This window comes from Dermacentor albipictus, chromosome 1, assembly GCF_038994185.2.
Source record: "Dermacentor albipictus isolate Rhodes 1998 colony chromosome 1, USDA_Dalb.pri_finalv2, whole genome shotgun sequence".
In the NCBI taxonomy this organism is placed as follows: Eukaryota; Metazoa; Arthropoda; class Arachnida; order Ixodida; family Ixodidae; genus Dermacentor; species Dermacentor albipictus.
The window spans coordinates 506,880,501-506,895,045 of record NC_091821.1 but is presented as its reverse complement, the minus strand read 5'-3'; the positions used below and the strand labels follow the sequence as shown (position 1 = coordinate 506,895,045).

Below are 14,545 nucleotides of genomic sequence, written 5' to 3'. Positions count from 1 at the left end.
TTTTGCTTCCCTGTGGCCAAGTTACAATGCGCAGTCACCAAAGACACCCACGCTCCAAAGACACCAACGCTGAAACGGATTGCTTTAGCTTGACTTCTAGGGCTAAATGCGAGCCAAATGTGTGGCTGCCACTGAACACGAACATCCCATAAGATGTAGCAACTTCATTCCAAGTTAGTGTTCTGGCACAAGTTGGCGCAGCTCGGTGCTTTGGCGCAAGGTGGCGCAATTTGTGCAGCACTTCTGTCCCTGTGAAATGGAAAAACCTCGCACCACATTACCACCTCCTGACTAAATTTGCAGACTGCCAGTGATGTGGAGTGAGATGAGTAGCTTGTCAACTTCATGTTTAGCCAAATCATAATGACATGCCTCGGACTGCAAGTCAGACACTATAAACAAGACTGTGCACTTACGTGCCGCCCTGTCCATAATGTCAGAATGAACCAACTAGCTCAACCAAAGTTCTACTGCTCCTCAGAGAATGAGAAGCACATGATCAGTTAAGAATTCTAGCAAATGTTGTCACAATCTACTGCAAGACTAAACAAAAAGTGAGTAAACACACTTTTTCTTTGTTGGAAGAGTGACGTTACATTTTTCTTTCTCTGAACTCATTCTTAGAACGCTCAGCTGTTCTGACACTTAAGTAGTCCTCTTCAGGGGGTGGTATTCTGTAAGAGACGACCTAGTGGACTGTCCATTTTCGCACCTGCTGACTGGATGCAGCTTTACGAGCGAGAAGCAGACGAGCGGCCCTAGCCAATCAGCAAGCAGCAGCCGAAACGGACAGTCCACTAGGTGGACTCTTACAGAATACTCCCCCCCCCCCCCCCAGGTCTCAAAAATATGTTGGTTACTGCAACTGAAGCAGCAGTGCGAGGCAGCCACAGATTAACTTGCGGACCATTGTCAGTGAAGAAGCTTCAGCTGCTGGCAATCACAAATGCATGATGGCATCCAAGGCCCTCTCGTGTTGTGACTGGACTTGCTGCATTATCTTTTTCCATCATGATTTTATGTCTCTGCTGTATTTATGCATGCACATACTTAACAAATTTCTTTGGAGTTTAGCTCTCGCATGAATTTTTTATTCCCTCTTTTGCTGCGTCCTTTATTTAGCACAACTTTAACAAGAAAGCCTGATCCATCACACGGTGTTGAAGTACGGTGGCCAATGACTAGGGACCGAAACTTATATCCTTCTCATGCTTATTTAACATACAAGCACAAACTACGAGTCTAGAAACATTTTAGTGGCACTATTATTGTGCCTATAAATGCCTATTTTGATGTTACCTGGCCATATTTTGAGTATAGTTTTTAATCACTAGCTGAGGAACTTGGCTGAAGGCAGCTGATTATAGTAACACAAACACTTTGCCCGTGTAAAGGCTGTTATTAACAGTTTTGCAGCAAATGAAAGCATTGCTGTGAGAAGGGCTCAACCTATGCCGCATGAAGATAAACTTGAAGGCAACTTGTGCGCTCACTTCACGTTTTTAGCCGACATCATCAAAAAACTTGAATGCACAAGCGAAACTCTGACCGGGAATGTGGGGCTCACTTTCGATGTTTAGGAGAGGTTCGCAACCATTGCCAATAAACCTGTTGCTAATAGCGATAGTTCAAAACTTCAATCTGTCACGGAAAATAAAAAAAACCAGGTTTTCAGTATTGAAAGAATTGTCAATGGTTCTGACAAGCAAACATTCTGCAATTCCAGAAGGCGTCGGATCATCAAACATTCCAAAGTGCAAATATGTGTCTCTAACATCGGTGGATGTTGAGCATTTCTTTTGTAGATACAAGCCAACACTACACTAGATTTCAGATAAATCATTTAACCTAACAGTTTGTCTCATTCTATTTTATTGAGGAAATAAAATTAATTTCACAAAAGAGGGGTTAAGAGGGCTGTGTTTTTTAGAAAACTATAATTTTGCCTCAAATGCAAAACTTAGTTTTTTTTATTAATTGACAAAGGCCCCTTGGACGAAAGGCACCCTGGACATGCCTAAAGGACATTATTTGGAGCCTATATGTGTCTTTAAGCATTAGTGCCCATTACAGGCGCCTAATTTAGCATTTTTAGTGCCTACACATCCGGTCTCTTACAATAAGTGTTTGAGTGACTGGCTTTGTTGCTTTGTTCACATCACTGTCCTGAAAGCCTGCTGCAACCATAAAAGCAAGGCATTAAGGCTGCCAGATTCTCACAGCATGTATTACAGCGAATGTGAACCTGCCTAGGTGCATGCTAGTGTTGTGGCTTCAAGCAGTTTCTAAAAATATAATTTCGGATAAATTCCTTAAATGAAAAAGCAATATATTAATGATCCTACTAATCACCACTTTAAGCCACTAAATATTAATAACCATATAAGTGTTTCTTGTAGCACACAATTGTCATTGGCATCAGCCATTCTGCCCTGAGCCACCAAATTGGCGCCAAGTGAAGCAAAGTGCACTCACTGAAAAGTAGGCCAAGTTTGTCTATCTGATTGGCATTTAGCAATGCAGCACAGATTATGCGGTTTAGGAAACCTGCCTTGAGGGCACCCCTCTCTGCTTCCAGAAGTTTGGCTGCTTGGTCCGGTGCTGCCGATGCAACCAGCTCCACCAGGGACACCAGGGGGCCTTCGTCTGCGTGCCACAAAAGAAACAGGAAGGTTCACTTCTGTAGCACCTCAAAATGAGCTCAGCGAAATTTGAGCCCAAGTAATAGTAGGAAACTTTATGGTGCAAGCCATCCTTGCATCCAGAGACGAGGCTGCTGAAAAATGTGTACTGGTAATCACAAGAGAGTCTCAACCTCACACTGCCTAGTGTTGCAGTTAATACCTGTGGCCAGAGGCAGGAATCGCACCAGCAGCTGTGCGTACAGCTCTGGTCCATTGTTCCCCTGTGTGGCCAATGAGCGCATGTAGCGACAGACACGGGGTGCTCCCACAGGCTCCCGAACTGACCGCTCATCAGGTGCCTCGGTCACGCCTGCACTTGCATGTAGGCACCGGCGCAGATATCGGAGCACCTGCAGGCACAGAGGAGGCACAGTCGAAGCCCTTAATATTGTATTTGCACTGGACCGGAATATCTGTGCAGCAAACAGGACGACAATAAAGTAGCCCTTTTGAAGAGAAGGTCTTCTTAGCTCAGTTCACATGGCTTTGGGTATCTGGGATCTGGGTATCTTGTAACCACTCATAAAAAAAGAAAGATCAGTCAGATACCTCGTAGATGTCATATGAACATGAGACTGCAATGAAATGATACCCCTCTATATCAAATCATGTAGCAGTATTCAGCAACTAAGGATACAATCAGGTTATAATAAAGAATGAGACCGCAATGAAATGATAGCTCTCTATATCAAATCATGTAGCAGTATCCAGCAACTGATGATACAATCAGTCCAGTCAAGCTGCTTATGGCAGGTTTTAGCCCAGGAGGACTTTTCTAGTGTGTACTAGAAGAATTAATAAAGTTGAAGTTGAATGAGAATTAGTTGTAAATGGGGTGGGATACGAGCGCCTTTGTTACTCTTGTCCTCTGCTCCACTGCCAAGTGCCACTAACTTATGCCTCGCCCTATGGCGGAGGGCATGAAGTTTGCGAGTTCTGGACGCAGGAAGGCTGGGCTGCGCTGAAGCTTCTCGACAAGTTGAAGACGAACCTTCAAGCCACACAAAGGCCCTGCGAGTGCATTCGCCTAAAGCCTTATGCATGTATGCACGTCTCAGTGCGCATGCGCGCTGTTGTCCTTCAGCCCACGTAGACACAAAAGCAGCATGTCAGCCTTGATGCAGCCCTAGTGCGGTGTGCTAGCTCATAGTGAGTGAGGGGTTCATAATGGCAGCATGCTCCCGCACCACAAGGTAACAGTGAAACTGAAGAGAGGAAAGGCAAGCATGAAAGGGCTGCATGCACTCAACAAGCCAGTAAGAGTGCCAACGTGCATGAAGCTGATCTCACCAAAGCACATGCCAGCTGCACCAGGAAAACGGTCGACGCTCACAAGGCCCGTCTCACCCAAAGGTGTGAATAGTATTGTGGTTGCACAATCAAGACTTGATCATCAATTCATTTCAACAATGATGCACTAAGCATCAAAACTTGGTTGACACATTCTTTTTTGTTGTGTCAACCAAAATAACACCTTTAAATCAGAAGAAATAATGAGAATACAGTTGCCAACTGATAAATCAGACACCAATAATCCAGACATGTCCGGTAATTTGAATAGCTTTGAGGCACAGCTAATGGCCTCATACACTTAATGTGTAAAGACAACCAATATTTCGGACAGTGGCCAGCTCAACATTCAATTATCCAGACTCGGTCCGTGGCTCCAGTGCACGCAGACTCTGACGTCACTATCTCCTCTGGCAACCTCGATAAGACAGCAAGTATGGCCTCAGAGATTACATGTTAGACGGTAATCCCCGAGGCCTTGCCTTGAAGATTTAACTGCCAATGCCAATCCTGGAGGCTTTGCCTAAAATATAGGTCACATCAACACTGTGCTCATCACATCCTATTTCGGCAGCCCCACGCTTGGCCTGCTCTCGTCATCCTCTTGGTTCAGTTTGCCTATTGGGGAGGCGAGACTCTCGCATGTCCCCTGATATGTTGTTTTCCTGCATGGATCCCGTCTCCTGTGATCCGGCTTTGCCGCGTGGCATGGCGCTCGCAGCGGTCGGTGTGGTTGAAGCGCAGTACGAGAGATGGCATGAGTGTTGTGCTGCTAACGCCGCCTCACGGCGGGGTTACTTGGACGCAGAAAGGAAAAGGCTCTTGCTCTTTGGTTCGGGTTCGGCAAGCAGCACGTAAGTTCCGTGCATGCGCCAATCCATGCTTCTGCATGACCGTGTCGCAAAGGCTCCTTCGAACGTGCCACCATTCGTGTGACCATACGCACGAACGACCAGGCGTTGGGATCCAGCATGGGGTGAACATATTCGCTCGCTATCCGGTCGCTGTGAATCAGGACTTCCTAGATTTGCCGTGCGCCAATCGGCATGTTTTGTGGACAGCAAATCGGCTAGCAGGCATTGATTTATGAAAGGTGCAATATATGCCCTTGTGATTGTTTGCACGACTGTGTTGTCGTTCCTTTGTCTTAAGAGCACGGGTGAGAATCCCACAGCCTTTCGGTCAGCATTCTGCTATACTGTGCTTGTTTGTTTAGTTTGCGTTTCAGACAGCACTCTGCTGGCTCCACGAAGTCTTTGTTGTGAACTTATCGACAGGCCGCATCAAATGGAACCAACGGTATCCTCGCAGTCAGACAGACAGAGTCTTGAGTCGCAGTCCGAATGACTCCACAACTGAAGAGCCTAAACCTGTTGCCTACACCAATGTGCTCAAATGTGGACATCATTGATGACTTGGTAGGCTGTGGTGTGCCGATTTCTGCCGTCATTACATATGAAGACTCTGCAGACGTCAACAGCGCGGTGTCATTACATGCCGAACTGAACGATGACGAAATAATTGAGCAAGTTCTCCCACCGTCAAACAGACACTCTAACTCGTATGATGATGATGTGCTGTGTGCTCCGGAGCCTTCACATATGGGCTTGAGACGTTAGTCCTTACATCAGCATACAGTGACAGCACAAGACTGACATATATACAGTACTTGGTCGCACGTAAGCGTAAGTGCGTGCAGCAACGAATCGACCACTTATTCCTTGCACAGGGGCCTTAAAATTTAAATAAAGTTACTTTTTTTTGATACATTAGTTTCTTTCTGACATTTGATAGTTCGGACTTATTTACCTTCATCGTGGAGTCCGAATTATCCGCCGTCAACCATAATGATGTTTAGAATACGTAGCAGATGCCTCTTAAGATGCGCAAAATTAACATGCACATGGTGTGCTAACGAAAAGAATTTACATACGTGCTTGTTGTGGATGCGTATGTGGTCTTGCAGCCATTTCTCTTCTGCTGTTTTTGACAGTAGTGAGTGCATATGGAAAATTTCAGTTGCAGCTTGTGGGGTTCTCACACGTGCTCTTGGGACAAAGGAATGACAACACAGTAGTGCAAACAATCATAAGGGCATTTATTGCACCTTTCATAGACTAATGCCTACTAGCCAAGTTGCTATCCATAAAACATGCCGATGGCCGCGCGACAAATCACGGAAGTCCGACTCACTGCGACCAGATAACGAGTGAATATGTTTGCCCCATGCTGGACAGCAATGCCTGGTAATTCCCGCATACGGTCACGCGAACGATGGCACATTCAAACGAGGCCTCGTGAGACCGTCTCGCAGAATCATGGATCGGCGCGCCACTTGCTGAGCCCGAGCCAAAGGGGTTGAGCATTCTCCTTTTGTTGCCCAAGTAACCCCGCCATTAGGTGGCATTAGCAGAGCAACACTTACGCCATCTCTTGCACTGCGCTTCAACCAGACTGACTGCTGCTGGCCACAAGCTACGTGGCAAAGCCAGATAACAGGAGATGGGAGCTATGCGGGAAAACAACATATGAGGGGACGCGTGAGAGTCGCGCATCCGCACAAGCTCAACTTTTTTTGTGTGCAGCACATTTGGAATGCACACAGGACATGGCAAGCTTATACCTGTGCTGCATGAAAGCAAAAATGACATTAAATTGTTAATGTCTTAAGTTTCCCAATGACATTATTTTTGGAGCTGCTGCCATATGTGCAAATTTAATGCAATTTGGCATGATGATGATTACAGCTGCCCTATAGCACAAGCAATTTTTGAAAGCTCATTTAGAAGTAGGTTTTTCAAAGCTCATTTAGAAGTTGGTTATGCCTTTAAAGCTTGAAATTGCCTTGAGCAATATTTCAATCTAATGATACTTTAACTACGGTTAGTGTCATCAACCTATGTTTTCACCAAACTGAGCATATAGAGGAGCTAATATATTCTTACAGTCAAACCTCGATATGACAAAGTCGGTAAAGTGGGCACTATACTTCATTGCGTGCAATTTCTGTCATTTTTTTTTTTACACAGAAGGGGCTGTAAAAGTTTCTGAATTATCGGGCAACCAGAAAAAAACCAATCTCAATAAAAAATAAATTTACTTTGTTGAATTTGAGAGTCAGTGACTAAAGACACGGTTTCATGCCATGTCAAGAATATTTTCGCATTGGCACTATGAAACAGTCTGTGAAGCATTTGTGTTCATTTCACCGCCTCAGCTGAGTGCGGCCCGCAGTGGGACAATGCTATTAGCTGACCAGTCAGGAATTAAAGACGCACCTCCCCAGCACGCCTTTGATCCCATCACCAGGCCCTGAGCCCCCGGCCCTAGCTCGTGCACACACTGATCCACCATCTTTCTAGGCTCACTCTTCCACGGACACTTTCCCTCGCACCCACAGCAACTGGTGCATGAGGCACAATAGGGTCTCACTGCACTTTAACTTCACAGACAGTGAAAGGATCTTGCGTGTAGCATTATACCGCCACGTTTAGCACTGTTATTGCCGCACAAGGCAGGGATAATTGGCAACAACGAAATTAGCAAATCGGACGCCGACACAACACATGCTCGGTATGTGCATATCTGAAGAACATGTGGCTTAACATGCATCAATACGAATACACAACACACTGCACTGACGCAGCAGTCGCCAGTTGCGACCTTGAAAATCAGATGGCGTGCACCGCAATACTTCAAGGGCTATGAACAGCCGAACTCACCACTACCAGCAAAGATACTTGCTTCACTTCAGCAACCGTTCGCTGTCACCTGGTACGAAATTAGCGAGTGTAGCAAGCATGTGACGCCCCCTAAGGCATAATGTTCATTCGCCGCCAGGCTCGGTGGCCTGCTAAGCTTGGCAGGCAACATTGGTCATCGCACCGCAATAAACACCGACGAGCATGGCTGCTCGGTGTTCAGTCATCGTTCAGCACCACCACGCTGCGAAGCATCCGTCTAACGGAAGGTGCCTCGAGCCCTCCCTTGTTCACGAACCCGGGTGGATCGTGACACTGGCGCGGAGTACCCACGGATCGTCCCACATCGCCGTGAGCGGCGAAACACCGCCCCCCCGTTGCTGTCGCCATGCCGCTGTATGGAAGGCTCAAGCCGTTTGAGGGAGGTGGGTCCGCCTGGCAAATTTATGAGGAGCAAGTCCACGTGTTCTTCCAGGCAAACGACACACCCGAGGCCAAACAGCGGGACATTTTCCTGGACAGCTGCGGGACCCGCGTCTTCAGCCTCTTGCTCAACCTTCTCAAGCCAGCCACGCCGCACATTAACACGCTGGGAGAGCTGCTCGCCATACTGCGCTCGCATTTCAACCCAGCACCGTCCACACTAATGGAGCGTTTCCGCTTCAACAACCGGAGCCACTGGGCAGGAGAGACCCTCAGGCGATTTGTTGCTGCATTACGAGGGTTAGCGAGTGCCTGCGTTTTCGGGGACCAGCTGGACTTGCTGCTCTGGGACCGTTTCGTCTGTGGCATCAACAACCCCGCCATGCAGACGAGACTCCTGGAGCTACTTGACCCCTTGCTGGACGACGCCGGCGAGATTTCCCGTGCGACTGGCTCACCGTCGGCGGAAGCGGCGGTCAACGAGTTGGCGATAAAGGGCAGCACTTGCGGTCGCTGTGGTGGTGCGCACTCCCCCTCACAGTGCCAGTTCTCTCAAGCGCAATGCTTTACGTGTGGGAAAACTGGCCACCTGGCATGTGTATGCTGAAGGGGGAGGACGAACAGCAAGCAGCAGCCTGATTCAAGCCCAGGTACCGCACAAGCCCGCGGCCATGGTAGCCGTCGCAAGGGTATGCGGTGGGGACGTGCGGCAGTAGGCTCAAGTTCTTCTGCGGCCAGGCTCCACGTCGCGGCCAAGGACCTGCCGATTTTCGACATGTGGCACACAGGCTTTATACCGTCGTCTGTGCCACCGTACGTGCTGACTGTTGAAATCTGCGGGCACGGACGGGGTCACCCAGGAGCTGCAACGGTTACAGCGAGAGGGCATCCTGGTACCTGTCAAGACATCTGAATGGGCCACTCCCATCGTACCAGTCCTCAAGCGAGACGGCAGTGTCAATCTCTGTGGGGATTTCAAGGTTACCATCAACCCCGTCACTACTGTCGAGAAGTGCCCGCTTCCCCGGATTGAAGATCTCTGGTCAGCATTGTCCGGAGGACAGAAGTTTACCACGCTCGAACTCAGAGAGGCTTACCAGCAGCTGGTGCTCCAGGATGCCTCCCGGAAGTATGTCACAATATCGACAACTTTGGGGCTCTTTCAGCACACGCGCTTATGTTTAGCGTGGCCTCGGCCCCAGCCATATCCCAGAGGGAGATGGACAACCTCTTCAGGGGCATGAGGCACATGGCAGTGTACTTGGACGACATCCTGATTACTGGCAGCGACGACGGGGACCACCTGCAGAACCTGCACAACGTCCTGGCACGACTGCAGAACGCCGGCCTCAAGCTCAAGCTGGAAAAGTGCGTTTTCCTAGCCCCCAGCGTTGAGTACTTGGGACATGTCATTTCCCAGGCAGGCCTTGCCCCGGCTGCCCGCAAAGTTGATGCTGTGCTCAAGGCACCTAAGCCCCAAAACAAGAAGGAGCTTCAGGGCTACCTGGGCTTCATCAACTTCTACAAGGAGTTTTCTGCCGAACCTGTCACAGTATCTACAGCCGCTCCATCTTCTGCTTCAAGATGGTCAACAATGGGTCTGGAAGAAGGAGCAGGATCGGGCCTTCCAGCACAGCAAGGAGCTAATCACCAATGCTCCAGTGCTGGTGCACTTCGATCCTGTTAAGCCTGTCGTCCTTACCGTAGATGCGTTGCCGTACGGTGTGGGAGCCATCCTGGCACATCGGGACAAAAATGGCCAGGAACACCCTGTGTCGTTTGCTTCTCGTCGGCTTCATGCTGCAGAGAAACGTTACAGCCAGCTTGGCAAGTAAGGTTTGGCCCTCATGTTCGGTGTCGAACGCTTCCACCAGTGTCTGTGCGGCCGGAAGTTCGAGGTGGTCACGGACCACAAGCCACTGTTGGGGCTGCTGGGGCTTGACAAGGCAGTTCCTGTGCAGGCATCACCTTGAGTGGTACGCTGGGCCTTGAGGCTGGCAGCTTACAGTTACCAGCTGGTTTGCCATCCGGGAAAGGACCTGGGACCTGCTGATGCCCTTAGCCGCCTGCCCCTGCCAGAGGTGCCTGATGCGGTGCCAGAACCTGCTGAAGTGTTCATGCTGGGACACGCATACCCGGAGGTGCTTTCCAGATCTGCGGTATCTCAAGTGACCAGGCGGGATCCACTGCTGTCTCAGGTGGTCAAGGCGGTGTCCTGTGGAGAGGAATTGGTGCAGCAGGCCTACAGCCACAAGGCTGCTGAGCTGAGCTTGCAGCAGGGCTGCCTACTGTGGGGTTCTAGGGTGGTGATCCCACAAAGTCTCCGGTCCAGGGTCCTGCAGTTGCTGCACGTGGGACATCGTGGCGTAGAAAAGACCAAGATGGTGGCCCGGCCCCATGTTTGGTGGCCTGGCATAACCAGAACATTGCTCATATGGTGCAGAGCTGCCAAATCTGCCAGGAGCATCAGCGGACCTCACGTCATGTGGAAATCACCCCCTGGCTGTTCCCACAGAGACCCTGGTGCCGCCTAAATGTGGATTTTGGGGAACCCTTCAAGGGCCATTGCTTCCTGGTGGTGGTGGACACCTTTTCGAAGTGGATGGAGGTTCTACCTGTCACCACTCCATCCGCAGGCATGACCATTGCAGTGCTACGACAGGTCTTCGGTGCCCAGGGGTTGCCAGATGTCATCGTGTCCGACAATGGTCCTGCTTTCGCCAGCACAGAGTACCTGGCCTAGCTGACGAACAACGGAATTTGCCGGATGATGGTTCCGCCGTAGCATATTGCTTCAAATGGCGCAGCCAAGCGGGTGGTGCAAACCATCAAAGACAAGCTCAAGAAGTGCCAGACTGGGGATTTCCGGATGCAGATTGCCCGGATACTATTTCAGTACCGGACCACGCCCCACGATGTCACTGGCCGTGCCCCCGTGAGCTCCTGCTGGGTCGGATGGTCAAGACACCCTTGGACGTCTTGCATCCAGACCTCCGATCCACAGTGCTCTTGAAGCAGCTGAAGCAGAAGCTGGCTGCTGACCAAGGATGCCGTCCCAGGCCTTTGCCAGAGTCGGGAGGGAGCTCCAGTTTTTGCCAGGAACTTCCGTCCTGGCCTACCATGGTCTGTCGGACAGGTGGTGTCTCCTTCCAGTGCGTCATCACAGCTCATCCACATGCCAGATGGGGTCATGTGGCACAGACATGCCGACCATGTCAGGCCTCGCCTAGGGACCTGGCCAGCACCCTCGACTGCCACTTCCGAGTTCCAACCCTCAGGAGGACTAGTGGAAGCACCAGTCGCTTCCAGCAGAGCACCACCCACCTCAGATGCAGCAGCCGTAGCCAGTGGTGCGGCACACATTGGACCGGTGTTGTGCCCAGCACCACTCACAAGGCCGACCACTACGGACCCTCAGGATGGAGTGAGGCTGGCTTTTCTACTTTGGACACAAAGAAAGTGGGCACGTGTTACAATAGTGCAAATACTGTCAAATGAATCAGTTGTGTGTTACGACATTTTTATGCATCTTGTTTAATTCAACCGGCTGGATAATTATATAAATTTCAAAAACTCTGTCAGGGTCAAATGAACCGAAGTCGACTGTACTTTTTTATATAGAAAATTCTGTTATATTGAAGTTTATTATATCAAGGTTTATTGCACACAAAATGATTGGGCTCTCATTGCACGTTTTAACTCAAAATTTAAATTTCAGATCGCTGCCACTAAAACTAAAGTGCCACTAAAACTAAACTGCTGTGTTCAGGGTGTCTACCAAGTTGACATTTCCAAATTCCGATTTTTCCACGTTTTCCCTGAGCACGGTGTCTACCAAGTTGACATTTCCAAATTCCCTGAGTTTTCATGGTTTTCCCTGAGCACCTTTGCGAAATTCCCTGAAAGAGCCAGAACTTTGTTTTATGTCAAGACAGGCTGACACCACGTTGCCCGATGCTGTCACTCTCTAGTAAGCATGCTGAAACAAAAAAAATGACTTAATCCAGTTTGAATAGTAAGGAGTAATATCCATTTTATTTAAAAAGAAAACAGAAGGAAGGTGTTAGTAAAATGCACAGCGAAAGAAATGGTAAAGCCCATTCCAAATTGAGTCGAACATTTTCAAATACGAATGAAAAGGAGATGCATACATAAGTAAATATTTTTTAATATCAGCTATTTCTATCAACTGATAGCAAGCTCATCTGTATGAGGTCCTGAACTTTGTCACAACTAAGGTTCTCTCTCAGCAGCTGGGAAGTCAACCTCAACTGTCCTGACATACTCTCAGCCCGTACACAACATCTCAGTGTTGGGTTTCACTGCTTAAACAATTTATTTTGGTTTGGATGAGGGACACCTGTGTCTCAGCGTCAGCCAACACCTAGTTTTTTTGCTCAAGCTCCTTCAAAAAGGCGGCGGCAACCTTCCTTTCCCGTTAATTCCTCAGTGCGTCGGTCCTTTCTCTTCTCATCCTCCTTCTACCACGCTTTCACCACATGGATCATCTGAAGCATCCTCTTGGTCAGTTGTACAGTCAACATTTGATTTTTCGGACTTCCGAGGGGCCGCAAGAAAAATTGAAAAAAAAAAAACGGGCAGTCTGAAAAAAATTAATGCATGTCTTTAACTGCCTTTAAGGGCTAAAATTACCACAGGCATGTCTGAAAAAGCTCTGAAGGCCTGCCAGTACGCTTATTAGGCATATCAGGGCTTGTACTGTGACAGGAGACAGGGTGCACGCATGTGTAATTAAGGAACACATACTGTGTCCCGTGACAATTGCCCCCTTCCCACGCTTGTTATGCTTCTCCGCCTAACACTAATGTGCTGATGTGAAGCTAACTTTCAGAGACTGGCATTACACAACGCGCTGTGCTCTGCGAGCTTCAAAGCCAATCGGGAGGATTACAAAGGCGGAGTCGGTGCCATTGGTGATAGCGGCGAATTCTTTCAATGAAAAACACAGCACCGCACGGCAAGAAGCTTAATAGCGAACATAGAAGCAGCTAGGCCTAACGTTGCCGCGGTGGTGGTTACGGCTGCCAGCGGATCTGCCTGCGAGAGTGCCGGTTCGAGGCGGCGAGATAATCAAAATAGCGGCGGTGGCGACTTTGATTATTGCCATTTCAGACCTGCAGTCAGAGCGATATACATTGACTATATATGCAGTACGTGGTGGTGCCACAAAACCGTGCAAATTATCGGGCATGCCCGAAAAATCGGGCGTCTAGAAAATCGGTCGTTAACTACTCTGGCAATACATCGTGCCGATGACACGGCGTCAATGACGATTCGTTGCGATTCCTCCGTTACTGGAGCAAGCATTATCAAGACTTTCGTTCCCTTTCAATAAAGTTACAGCTAATTTTCCCCGATGGAAGCACAAATTCCCTGAGTTTTCCCTGGGTTTTTCCAGACTGTTCAAATCCCCTGAGAATTCCCGGTTTTCCCGGTTGGTAGACACCCTGCCTGAGTGTCATGACAAAATTCCCTGAGTGATGCAGAGCTATGTTTTAGGTCAAGACGGGCTGAAACCATATCGCCCGATGCTGTCACTCTCTAGTAAACATATAAAAAAATTTAAGAAAAAATAATTTAATCCAATTTGAATACTAAGGAGAAGTGTTTATGTTATTCAAAAAGAGAATAGAGGGGACAGGTTAGTAAAATGCACAGCAAATAAAATGTCTTCGAAAAAAATTGCAAATTGAGTCGGACATTCTCAAATACGAACAAAAAAGGAGATGCATGCAAAAGCAAATATTTTCGAATATGAGCCATTTCTATCAACTGATAGCAAGCTCAGTGGTATGAGGCCTGAACTTTGTCACAATTGAGATTCTCTCTCAACAGCTTGTAAGTCAACCTCAACTGTCCTGACATACTGTATCTCAACCTGCGCACGACGCCTCAGTGTTGTCGTTCACTGCTTTAAAGAGTTTATTTTGGTTTGGATGAGGGACACCTGCATCTCGGCATCAGCGAACACTTTGTTCTTAGAGCTCAAAATGGCAGCAGCATGCTTCCTTTCCCTTTGATTCCCCAATGCGTAGGTCCTTTCTGTTCTTGTCCTCCTTCTGCCCCTGGTTCGCCCCATGGACCATTTAAAGCATCTTCTTCGTCAGTTGCACAGTCCACGTCCGATTTTTCGAACTCCCTAGGGGCCGCAAGTATGTCCGAAAAATCAGCCCGTTGGAAAAAATAAATGCACATCATTTACTGCCGTTAAGGGCTCAATCCGCCACAGGCACATTCGAAAGCGCTCTGTGGGCCTGTCAGTACAAGTATTAGGCATATTGGTGCTTGTACTGTGACAGGAAATACCGAGTGCATGAGTATATAATTAAGGAATACATAGTGGGTTTTGTGTGGGCCTGTCAGTACATGTATTAGGCATATCGGTGCTTCTACTGTGACAGGAAATACCGAGTGCATGAGTATATA

The 14,545-nt window shown here is 48.4% G+C and overlaps 1 protein-coding gene across 2 annotated transcripts in view; it reads right to left on the bottom strand.

Moving 5' to 3' along the window:
- Nucleotides 1–14,545, bottom strand: part of LOC135907568 (proteasome adapter and scaffold protein ECM29) — a 505,292-nt gene that overhangs the window by 288,962 nt on the left and 201,785 nt on the right. For both annotated transcript variants that reach the window (XM_065439250.1, XM_065439249.1), the window contains exons 14-15: nt 2,845–3,034; nt 2,552–2,646 (exon numbers count right to left, since the gene is read on the bottom strand). In XM_065439250.1, the coding sequence (XP_065295322.1) occupies nt 2,552–2,646; nt 2,845–3,034 (285 nt within the window). The remainder of the gene's footprint in view (nt 1–2,551; nt 2,647–2,844; nt 3,035–14,545) is intronic.